General features: G+C 44.3%; 1 protein-coding gene across 2 annotated transcripts in view; it reads left to right on the top strand.

The window, feature by feature from the left end:
- The window catches only part of mettl16 (methyltransferase 16, N6-methyladenosine), a 26,194-nt gene that overhangs the window by 6,010 nt on the left and 7,669 nt on the right, over positions 1-12,515 (top strand). For both annotated transcript variants that reach the window (XM_020600091.1, XM_020600090.1), the window contains exons 3-8: positions 6,209-6,396; positions 7,456-7,596; positions 8,161-8,276; positions 8,459-8,601; positions 10,651-10,720; positions 11,702-11,791. In XM_020600091.1, the coding sequence (XP_020455747.1) occupies positions 6,209-6,396; positions 7,456-7,596; positions 8,161-8,276; positions 8,459-8,601; positions 10,651-10,720; positions 11,702-11,791 (748 nt within the window). The remainder of the gene's footprint in view (positions 1-6,208; positions 6,397-7,455; positions 7,597-8,160; positions 8,277-8,458; positions 8,602-10,650; positions 10,721-11,701; positions 11,792-12,515) is intronic.

Here is a 12,515-nt window from a genome sequence, read left to right on the forward strand (position 1 = left end):
TAAAGCAGAAATGCCAAACATGGGATTATTCCAGGTTCTCAAATGTGAAAATATACTGCCATTCTTAGACTTGGATTAAATTGAATTGGATGTTTTGTTGTTTTTAGACAATTTTTCAGACAAATCAATCACATGACCCTTGTGCTCAACCCAATTTATTTTAATTGAAAGTACATTCAAAAGGCTGTCAAAATGAAGGAACCTCCCGATGAATGTATGAGCTGACAGTTATTGTTGGACTTGTATTCGAGATGCTGTTTTTCCATCTGTCAGGACTGAGACACTCTCCTCCTCCTTTGTTTGTGTTTGAGTTGCAGGTACCACGTCTGCTTACTGAAGAAATCGCTTGTTTTTGTCTGTGTTATGCAGATGAGCGTGGACATGGTGCTGCTACAGCAAGTCTGAACATCTGTGTGTGGCTGTGAACATATCGGTGTGGGCTGTACCTTTGTGGTGCTGAGGTGGCCAGTCAATCATATCATGGCAGGATGTGTGCACATGTGTGATGTCCAGTCTGTGACAGGTGTTAATTATCAGTCTGTAGTTTCTCTGTGTCCGTCTGTGGTTCCCTGACAGACAGACAACAAACAATGGAAGTGTTTGGGTTAGACTTCCACTGTAGAAATAGTTTGACATTTACAGAATTAGACAAGTAGCCAGCTGTCCTTTATCCTTTTTTAAGACTAGATGAGAGAAAATGTGAGAAGATATAGAAATAAAACCTTGGTTACAAGATTCATGAGCTGCTTAGTATAATATTTCTTTACCAGCTGCAACTTTAAAGTGATGAACACATTAACTCATGAATAGTGTAATCCAATAATTATATTAAAATATTAATGACTGTAGAATAGGCCATTCTGCATAATGATCAAATGTGGAATTTTATTAAGTTCTCATTAGTTGTCTAAAACATTTTAAAAATAGTGAGACACGTCCGGAACAGTGAGTGACGAACACAACATAGAACAGAAAACGTAGAGCATAACGGAACAGATAACAGAGGACATAGAACATAAGAGAAATCCGTTCCAGTGGATCATTATTTTCAAAATACATGAACAACATTTTAGTCAGTGAAGATGTAAGCCCATGCTTTAACTAACAGTTATTCTGTGTTCGCTATTGATCAATTTGCTGGACAGTTTCATGATTAATCATTTTTGTCAAACTGTCAGAAGTAAAAACAAAAAAATGTTCATCTAAGAGCCCAGGGTGTCGTCATGAATTTTTTTTTTTGGACCAAAAGTCCAAGACAATTTACATCGATGCAACAATGGGAAAGCATCAGATTATCATAATTGAGAAGCTGCAACCATAAAATGTTTGTTTTTGTACTTAAACAATCACATATCAAAAGCTGGTCATGCATTTTTTTTTTGCTGATGAGTTAATGGACTATTTGTTGTAGCTCTAGTCAAGTTGTTAGTGTTGGTTTTTTTCTGCCCAACTTCTGAAAAGTAATTTGGAATCTGCACATCCCCAACAACTTTCCAACAAGATTTCTTGCTAAAGTGTTTAATCCATTGTTAGTCATTCTACGGTGAAGAGGAGCACAGGAGTCATTTGCCGGTTCACTGTTCTTGCCTACAACATGAACGGATGTTCAGGGTTTGTCTCACTTTGTGTGTGGTGCCAGCCCTGGTTAGGTGTCTGCAGAAATGTGGCTCTTCTCCCTAAGTCTGTTGTTCAGTCAGTGGAGGGATTACTGTGGTTTTGTAATTCCCGATGAGTTAATCTGCTGAGTTTTTAGGTATTTGAGCAGTGAGTTAAGGGATGAGAGTAATCTTGGGGAGACACTTTGGGGAGTCATCGGGGGAGTTACTGTAAGTCTCGCCTCGTTGAGGGATCGTCAGTGGAGAGAACTGATAGTGGTGGGCAGAGAGTCGAGCGCAGACCAGAGGCAGCAGGAGAAGAAATCTGGTGGATGGGGTTGGATTTGAGGTGTAGAAGAGATAAAGCCCCAAGTAGTCTGAATGTTGGTTTGGGGAAGAAGGGGGCGCTAAGATCAGGCACATAGAGGGCTGGGATTAGGAGGCAAAATGGGCATTAAAAATGCAACAGCCCAAGTGACATTTAATTTGGTAGTCACATTTTTTACAGGCTGGGAGACGGTTATCTTTGGAAAGAGATTCACTTCTGAAGCTAATGAAGTGTTCAATTTTCACACCCATTTTGTTCAGAGATAAATTATTAAACATGGTCTTGGCAAAAAGGAGAAATTAATGAGTAAATGTGACCTTTTAAATTGATAACATTTTTTGTAGCTGATGGGAGGGGGATGAGGGAAACTCACTGCCCTAGGTAGGGCATTACTTTTACATATACTGCCCACTAAATCTGCTGTGAAGAGACTGTGCTGTCCCTGTGATAGGCAGGTAGAACGGTCATCGTACACCACCTCATTTATCTAAAACCCAGTTCGTTTAGCATTATAATGCCCGTTTTGTGTGACCTGGCCACCAGATTTCTGGTGATCAGTGCTAGTCAGCTGTGGTTGGTTGGTTGTCGACTAATGAGTAAACTTCAGCCAAAAACCTAAAGAGATTTTTTATTTATTGCTTCTGTTCTTTTCTCAGGACACTGGAAATGGCAGGACATATGCAGAGATTGTACAGTGAATACAATTTTCAATCACATCTGTTGCCTTCAGTGTCCACAGTCCATAACCAAAGCGCCAGAGCTGGAAACTGGACTCGAGGCCATCATGTGGGCCGTTAGGGTCACGTGAGTCAAGGTGTGGAAAGGTGTTAAATTGTATGGGTAGGGATGTCAAGACTCCATTATAAGTGGTGTCGTAGACCCTCCCCCTGATAACTCCCAGTCTGTGCCCCGGTGGATGGTGAGAATCAGAACATCTAAAATCCAGCCATGATTGCTGGTTGTTGTTGGACCATTTTTTTCACCATCCATATATCTAAAAATTTTATAACGTCACCTGATGAGCTCTGAGATGTTCACTCAGTTTAGCTATGAATGATTTAGAGCTTTAAGTGATGCCCCCCCTGTGAGGGCTGAGGAAAAAACCCTGCTTACAGGAGACACGTTGCTACCAATCAGCAGAGAATTTTTCGCAGTTCACTCAGAGTAAAGTAGCGTGAAGGACACCTCTCTGGACAGAGACTGCTGATCATGTGGTGTGGAGGTGAGAGCGAGCGTTTGCCTCAGCAGTAAACGCCCTTCTGGTTTAATGATGTCATCCTCTTCACCTCAGCCGATGACTGTTCTTTCTCAGCACTTAATCCTCTTCTATTCTGTCTTCATCTCCAGATCTCAGCGTTCACCTCTGTCTGCTCCTCCTCACCCAGTCCGGTTGTTTTACCTCAACACAAGCAGGAATCACATTTTGAGCAATAACTGCCTCCTCACTCTTCTCTTTAGTTCTTCTAATATTGCTACAGTGCACTGTATGTGGTTTCATCATGACTCTTTCAGACGTTTATCCCATACTGTATTCCGTCAGCCACGTTAATGTCGTAAGCACGCAGTGTCCCGCCTATACGGAAGCAGAGACGTAAGGTACGGGCACGCTCACGCTCCGTCTGGCATCAGCCATTGCTCCAGCGTGGCCGGATTTGCGTGCTCTCCTCATCTGTAGGTGGGGTTGCCATGGAGATGTGGCATTCACTGTGCTGCTGATGGGAGTGATCGGTCTGCACTGCGCACACAAACACACACACACACACACTTTCATCAGTGGCTAAAAATAGGGGGTTGGCCTGAGCCAGCCTCGTTCTCTGAATATTGATCCTAATCTAGTGATGCCTCTGAGGAGGAACGAAAGGGCAGAATATCTGAGCTGGACAGATGAGACAGGAAAGCGTGAGCATTATGCTAATGTTCCACTGCTCCCTCACATGCCTGAATCCCCGGTGCTCAAAGTGCTGATTTCTTCTCTGGTTCGTCTTTTACCGATGTGCTGTACAACCTCAGAGGAGCCAGATGTTTTTTTGCCTCTGAGAGGTCACACTCTTTGAGCAGCTGATGAAACTGGACCATTAACCTAATATGTTTAATTAAGGAGGAAACCCTAGGTAAGATTGATGTCAGACTCTACAGGTAAATTGCTTCTCATTTATATCTGTCTCACACCTGGCTGAAGCAGGGCCATTTGTCTTGATCACTCTTGGATGAAGATGCGTAGTTCACAGGTATCCTGTTCTGCACTCAGACTCTTGGAAGAATTGATTATCAAATAAACTGGGTTCACCTACAAAATATTTTTAGGGGATTTTATTTATTTATTAGACAGCTGGCAGTAGTATCTAGCCGCAGTAGAGAGAAAAATCTGACCTTGGACCTGCTCACACTTCAGTACATCCGACCAAAGTTTTGGTCATGCGAGACATCCATCGGATTGTGCAGGAACCAGATTGTTGGTCGTTCAAGTGATTAATTGAAAGCTGGGACCCTACTCACGCTGCGCGCCAAACAACTACCTATTGAGCTGTGTCCGTACAGTGTCTGCCCCACTTCATACATCCATGGTTTAGCTCACAGTGAAAAACACACACCCTCATTATTTGAATGGAGCCAGTTTGTCGACTCAGTTGGGTTCTAATGTTGAGGTCAGCATTTGAATGGCTATGTTGGCCAATGAAATACATGCAAGCACACTCTTATGGTAGATTACTTTGTAATGCAAATGCTTCATTTTTACTGTGACCTTGGACCTGCTCACACTTCAGTACATCCGATGGCTGACAGGATCTCAGAGTTCGATCACTGCCAGCAGTAGATCTGTGGTGTTTCTACCGGAATATGTTCACACCAAACTTGTGATGTGCCAGACGCTCCCATCGCCAGGATGTGTCTAATTACACCTGCCAAGGTGCAAGAGCACTTAGCGGAGCTTTAATTATACCTATCTCGCCCACTCACTTTGTCTGCTGCACTCATGCCTGCATGTGTGACAGCTGAAATCATTAAACATGTCGAGAGGAAAACGAACGTGGGGGACTGAGAATTGGGACTAAACAGTGGGAGGTCTAGGTAGTGGTGAAAACATGAATTTCATTGTCATTAGCAGGGGATTGTGAATTGATGGGCTGCTTATTTCCCTATTGTCCTCTCTCTCTCTCTCTCTCGCTCTCTCTCTCTCTCTTTGTGTGTAAAAGAGAGCCGTGAAGTAGTGGTGTTCAGTGCAGAGAACTACACCAGGATTGAGCAGCAGAGGGTTAATTAGGTGCTGTGTTAAGAGCAGTTTGGAAAAATCACTTAAATTGGATTCCCTTCAAAGGGACACTGGAGTTTCATTCAGCCCTTGATTTCAATTTTATAACTTTGACCACTATTAATATTAACTTTTTGTCAGCTGTGTTAAATGAGGTCTGGGAACACAGCAGCTTCTGTCACCAGGGTACGACAGTGAAGTCAGGGAAGTGGAAGCATCAGCAGCATGAGCATGTTTTGCCATAACACTTTATTAAATAACAAAGCAAAAGCAGCGTGTTAACAAAAACGTATGAATCTTTGCTTTAACTGTCCGCCTGCAGTTTTACTGTTTTGGTTCACTCTCATCATTCTTGTGGAACCTTTTTTGACTGTGTTTGGTGAAAATAAACTCTTAATCCCCCACCGTACACTATTCTCAGGCAATCCCACTGTACAACAACAGACAGACATGGGTAGAGACTAGCTTGTGAGCACAGTGGAGCATTTAGCAGCTAAAAAGCCAGGTAGCTCCCTCAGGGTTTGGTAGAGACCAAAAACAGAGCTAAAACAGTAAAAGGAAAAAGAAAACGTTGGGCTTAACTTGACCTGGTGGGCACAAACAGAACTCTGTATAAAGATAATGATGCTTTGTACCTGCTGGATTTGCCAGTAAGCATCTGTTTGCAGTTCACCACGTCAACTTGATCAGTGTTGTGCTCACAAATTCTTTCTGCTGCTCCCAAGTCGCCTTTGAAAATGTTACTGACGTGTCAGGTGGGCTCACCTTCAGGTTTACCTCCAAATAAAGTGGTTTAGAAAATGTGGCTAAACTGACCATGTTGGCAGATTTCAGAATAACAGATACAATAATGGCTAAAACACAAGTACAAAGAACAAAGTCCAAGTTATAATAAAGCTGAATTTTCCTTTAAGGTCAGGTCAGGTGTAATGTCTTCTCTTTCTTCTATCCAGCTGCCTTTTGTCATCCAGGACACACTGTATGAGATTAAAATGATTACGTGAACTCATTCAGCCGTGTTTGTTTCTCCTGTAGTGTAAATTTCAAAGAGCCCAAGGCGGTGCGAGCGCTCACCTGCACACTGCTAAAGGAGGACTTTGATTTGACCATTGAGATCCCTCTGGAGCGCCTCATACCCACCGTCCCCCTGCGCCTCAACTACATCCACTGGGTGGAGGACCTCATCGATGGACAGAAACAGCCACGCAGGGGCATCGACATCGGTACGTTCAGGTGCACGTGCGTCATCCTGCTGTATCTGGTGACGGTGTCACAAATGAACTGAGCTCAAATCACTTTTCATTCGCTGAAGGATTTTATGAAGGTTTGAGTCCTGCGCTGTGGTGTGCTCCTCTGTAGGGCGATACTCAGAAGGATTTAAGCTGGCCAGTTACTCATCATGTTTGTTGCTGGACCAATGGCGAGCACAGGACCCTAATCCAACCCTGTTTCACAGTCTGCCTCCCAAATGGTGAGGTTGCCAGTATACTCTATCATAACTGCTTGTTGGATGGTCAGATAGGTTTAGAAACGCCTCCTTCACTCCCACAGTCTGGGACTTGATACAGCTAAAATTCAGTGGAGAAGAAAGTACAAAAATATGTCGGAAGTACAAGCAGGTGGTCTCAAGTTAATCAGAGTCCCCTGCTCTTGTTGTGGCTGCCAGCAGCTCAGAGCGGCACTCTATGTGTCTGTTGGTGCTTTCACCTGGCACGCAAGTCTAGTCAATCCCAGGGTTCCCAGCATGAATCGGCCACACCCCCGTCCACATGTCACAGCTTGTTTGATGGTCATGCGTTGTGATTGTGCCTGCAGGTGTGTGTGTACTGGGATGGCAATTCATTGTGAGGACCGGGTTGAGGTTTAGACCATAGGAGTGAGGACATTCTGGCCACTCTTCACTTTCACGCACACCTTCGAAGGGATGGTTTAGGTTGCGGGTTAGGCATTTAGTAGTGATGGTTAGGGTATGGGCCAAGGGAATGCATTATGTCACCGATTGTCCTCACAACTGTAGAAAGATTGTGCATTCTCTTTAGGGCCTTGGGTCACAGATCGGTGACCTTGAGCCTTTTTTAAGCAGATTGAAGCTGTCTGCTCCCTGATGGATCATCACTGATGCCACCTTTGTTTGAGCTCGGGATAAATTGTGCAGCTTTTGTCCCTGTTAGATTTGAAAGATTTAGTAGTAGCTGCTGAAACTGACATTTATTGTCCATTAAAGGCCACTAACTCAAAGATAAGCTGCAAACATGTCTGTCTGTGTGTGCACGTTTCCTCAGGCACTGGTGCGTCTTGTATCTACCCCTTGCTGGGAGCCACAATGAACAGCTGGTATTTTCTTGCTACAGAGGTGGATGACATCTGTTTTGACTATGCAAAGAAAAATGTGGAGCAGAACAACCTGTCTGAGCTCATTAAAGGTAAGTGTGGCCCACTATAGCTAAACAAACAGCAGCCCTTCACTGTAGCGTTTGGAGGTTTTCTCCCCTAGTGTGTCTTGGCTATTGAACTTTGGCTGAGCTGCTGTGGCTGTAACTAACAATTATGAAATAAAGGTGGATATTAAAACATGGAGAGTCGCAAAGAAGGTGAAGCGACTCCGTATGGTAAATTATGGTGGGCCTTTTTATTTTTTTTTACAGTTTTATTGAAAATATGATCTGTAATAATGAATCGGCAATTAAAGAAAATAAATTGTTTGGTATCAATTTTGAGGTGTTTGTTTCTGCTTCAGTGTTAGAGTGTAAATAAAAGAAAATGCAAGCAGAAGTGTCACCAGTCAGTTCCCATCATCCATCTGTGCTGCCATTTTTTAAATCTCACAAAACTACGAGAAAATCCCCCAAAACATAAGAGCAAACAGTACAGAACAGTCCATCCACTGTTCACTAGCCTGTGATTCATTTTTCCCAAGAGTCGTTCTGGCAATCTAAAATATCCGACTCACAAATCCCAGTCTCATCTTACTGGTTTATGTTCCCCAGTTGTCAGAGTCCCTCAGAAGACTTTACTGATGGACGCCTTAAAGGAAGAGACAGAGGTCATATATGACTTCTGCATGTGCAACCCACCTTTTTTTGCAAACCAGCTAGAAGCAAAGGTAAGTGTCCCTTCGCCACGAATGATCTACTGCTGTCCTGTTTGAATCTGGAGTGTTTTAAATTCACAAACACTGACAACGTTGAACATGAGTATTTGGCAGAGCAGCTGACGTGAAACACTGATTAGATGCAGGCTCCTAATAGGATTTTATCTTAATCTCTGTCTTGTTGCTCTCTCCAGGGGGTGAACTCCAGGAACTCATGGCGACCTCCCCCCAGTTCGGTGAACACAGGCGGGGTGACGGAGATCATGGCCGAGGGTGGAGAGTTGGAGTTTGTCAAGAGAATCATTCATGACAGTCTGCAGCTGAAGAAACGCCTGCGGTGAGGAGAAAAGCAGGACTGACCTGCAAAATGAAACCTGATAAGCAGGAGCCTTCTCTTTAGCTGCAGTGTGTTGTTTGTGAGTAAAACCAAATTGAAACCAGATTTATTGTGCACAGTCAAAATCAGAAATGGTAAAAATTCAGGACTAAAGAGTGACATACTGTAACTGGCAGCTGGATGTACTGCAGTTGTGATTTTTCTGTAGAGACTGAGAGCTTTAAATGGCTGCAGAGTGAAGGGGAGACACTAAGAGGTAAAGTGGGCAGATGGGTTGCTGCACATTGATGGAGCTGTCACCCACAGTTGCTTTAATGATTTTGGCACACACTTAACCCGTGCTGTATCCGGGAGCCCACTGGGAACAGCTGTGCTTTGGTGGGTGGCTGGGGGTGTCTCCGGTGGCCGTCACTTTACCCTCCCCTGTTACTGGGGCTATCACTGGGGCAGCGGAGTGAGACACGGGTAGAGGAGGCTGCAAAGTGGTGCTATTAAAACTGATTAGACATGCCACACCTGCCTGGCCTCCAACAGGGAGAGCTCTGTGTGCGTGTGTGTGTGTGTGTGTGCGTGCGCTGTATGCAGTGGTGTGTATTTGTGTATTGGTTCACTGGAAAGACAGGCAGCCACAGGAGAGCAGACTGATGTTAACACCTGCCTGCTGTCCTGTGGCTCTGGGTTACTCTCATGTAGCGAGGACAGTCAGTCAGAACAAACCCAGTTTTATTTAACAAGTTTGAGGCTCAGGTCAAACCAACCGGAACCAGCTGTCACTCCCAAAAGCATGCTGGGACACCAAAGCCACCAGGTGCCCATGGAAACACCGCCAGCTTTACCAATTGGCCCTTTGAGACACTCCATCGCCCCACCCTGCTCTTTTTCCACTGAAGTGTAATTACTGTCGGAAAGGGCTGAGCCACCTCAGTATAACGCTCATGTAAATGCCCAGAGCCACGGTTAGAAATGAGGCAACACTCCTCATTTATCACGTCATTGATATGAAAATTACCATCTCTGCTAATAGACTGTAATCACATGCCTGTGCTTCAGAAATGTGAAGAGAGAAGATTGAGTATGGATGCTAATGCAGCTGCACACTTTGGGGCGTTTGTAAAAGCCGCCGGTGGAGGAGGGTGCTGGGGGAACTCCCCACCGCGCTGAAAACCGGGGAACATCTGTGAATATTAGGCCTGTGCAATATTTCATTGTGTCAGCTGAAGCTGACGTGCCGCTCGCCCCTTCACCTCTCTGGGCACTTTGATACATCCCAAACCCGATTACCAGTTAATCAGTTAGAACAGGTTTTCATGTGTGATTAAGTAGAGCCGTGTGTGTCTGCAGCGTTGTGCTTAACTGCAGTAGGGGATGCGACTGCATCAGCATAAAATTATCAATAATCTTGTTAGAGACTTGATGCTAAATGATTATATTGTTGTATTTTGTTTGTTGTATTTGCATAAAGATCTAATGATTATTTAAATTGTCGTTATTTTAAATTAGCAGATTTTAATGTTTTCCTATAAAACAGTTTAGAGAGATTTTAGCGAGTAGATCAGACACATCCACAGAAGGGAGGAGGACAAAACCAAGATTATCTGTGGATATTTACATCCTTTACATATTTATCGCAGTTCATGTGCATGTTGTGTCTCCCCCCCCCCCCCCCCCGCGTTGGGGTTTAAAAAAAAAAAAACCAGCTTTAATTAATATGTGCTGACAGGGTTTGTGAAACTGATCAGACTAATGTGGTGTGTTTATCTTCCTCCATCCTCCCCAGCTGGACTCTGCTGCCTATTGATCAAAGACAAGACCAGTCTTTTTTTCTCTTTATTGCACAGTAAAGATTATTGATCGAGCCTGCACCACAGGATGACTTCAAAGCTGTACACACATGGATGTTCTTCCAGCTCTTGTGTCTGACTTGGTCTTTGAGGTGCTCCCTTGAGTTCACCTCAGCTCATTTGAGCTCTGCTTGGTAGTTCGTGCCCAGGATGAGAGCTGCTGACACAGTCGTACACAGCTGCTTATTATGGATTCTTCTTCCTGCAGGTGGTACAGCTGCATGTTGGGGAAGAAATGTAGCCTGGCACCTTTGAAAGAGGAGCTGAGGAAGCAAGGGGTAAGTAGTCAGTGAGACGCAGAACAAAGGCAAGCACACACTAGAAATTTGCAGTCAGTGTGAGTAACAGAGCAACCACAGCTTGTTCGTGCAGGAACAAGCCTCTGTGCAGGGTTTGATAATGGCTTGTTAACACCATCTTTGCCTCCCATTTCAAACCAACACTCTTCTGGGGTTGTGTATTGATGTTATGGGCAGGCAGCCATCGCTGTCAGGACAGCAGATACCCAGATAACTGCAGCAGGTCGGCTTTTTCTAATATGTTAGCTAAGCAGTGGCACAAATGAGCCAGGAATGAGCTGATGTCTGTTAGCAGTGTATGACTGATTCACATGACACTGTGTAGCTAACATGCATTAGCGACATTAGCCCAGCACATGACTCCTGACTGCTGCAGGCCTGTGCTCCTGTGCCAGTCATATTTTTCATGTGCTCAAACTGGGGGGGAAAAAAAACAAGTCTAGCTTCCCCCTCTGCACCAGCTGCCCCTCAAACCTCCTCCAGAGGTTTCACTGTGATGTTGCTGCTCATCAGAGTGACACCCAGAGAGGAGACCGGAGCTTCATTTTAAAGTGTGTGTAAAAAGAAGCCTGGCCTAGTTCACTTTAGTTCACACAGTAGAAATAAAAACCTTAAGCAGTCATCTGATGTGTAACCAGTGTTGGAAGAAGTACTCGGATTTTACTGTTACTTAATTAAAAGTACCAGTATCACAATATACACAAGCACAATCACAAGTAACAGTCCTACATTCAAATATTACTCACAAATACAAAAGTATTATGAGTTAAATTGAGAAGAATTTACTGGTAGAAGAGGGGAATCAGAATTTTAAACAAACGTTTTTGTGCTATAACTCAGTGTTGTGCTACTCACATTACAGTCCTGGCCACTTGAACTTTGTCAATATTGGAGTAAACATTTTTCCTTGTACAACTGTGTGTGACATTTATGTGACCTTTCTGTTTTGTTTTTGCTCAGGTGCCTAAAGTGACCCACACAGAGTTCTGTCAGGGACGCACCATGCGGTGGGCACTGGCCTGGAGCTTCTACGATGATATTATTGTTCCAGTAAGTCTATGTTATTTCTGTCCCCGTGTACTTGAAGAACACCAGTCCTGCTGTGTACAGTCCTGTACTTTAGACTCAGCAGTTTGTCCTGTGGTCACCTTGGCTGCGTAATGAAAGTCAGTACTGTAATGTACTGCCTGATATTACTTACTGAGTATTAACAAACAGTACTATATGTCAGTACAGAGCAAGTGATGTCATCAGCTTTGGTCATTTTGCTGCTTGGACTGCTCCCATCATGCTGGTGGATGTTCCCAAAGCCACCTCCACAGTGCGCCTGCGTCCTGCTCCATCCTCTCTCCCACCAGCCCCGTTTCATTAGAACCACTCACCCTTCTTCTGGGAATGTGTTTATGCGATTTTTGACATGTTGTAGCTGGGCAACAGTTGCCAGGGCACAACTGTGCATGTATATTGTACCAAGGTCTGGACAAATAGAGATTTGTAGATCAATAGAAAACAGGGACAGTGAAACAGCCAGAACAGTGACAGGCAGCACAGAGAGGGCTAAGAATGATTCCACGGTGACGACAGACTGAAAACACACAAAGGAAGGTGGGAGGAGGCCAGCAGGCAGTGTCAGGACAACTGTTTGTGTTTTGTTGGACTCGCCTCTGTTTGGTTTTTGCAGCCCAGAAGCAGCTGAGCAGAAAGATTGGCCTACATTGCCTCCTGTGACCCTCCTCCTTCATTTACACTTGGGAGCTGCTTGCCATCATTTTCA

This window comes from Monopterus albus, unplaced genomic scaffold (assembly GCF_001952655.1).
Source record: "Monopterus albus unplaced genomic scaffold, M_albus_1.0 scaffold45.1, whole genome shotgun sequence".
Taxonomy (NCBI): Eukaryota; Metazoa; Chordata; class Actinopteri; order Synbranchiformes; family Synbranchidae; genus Monopterus; species Monopterus albus.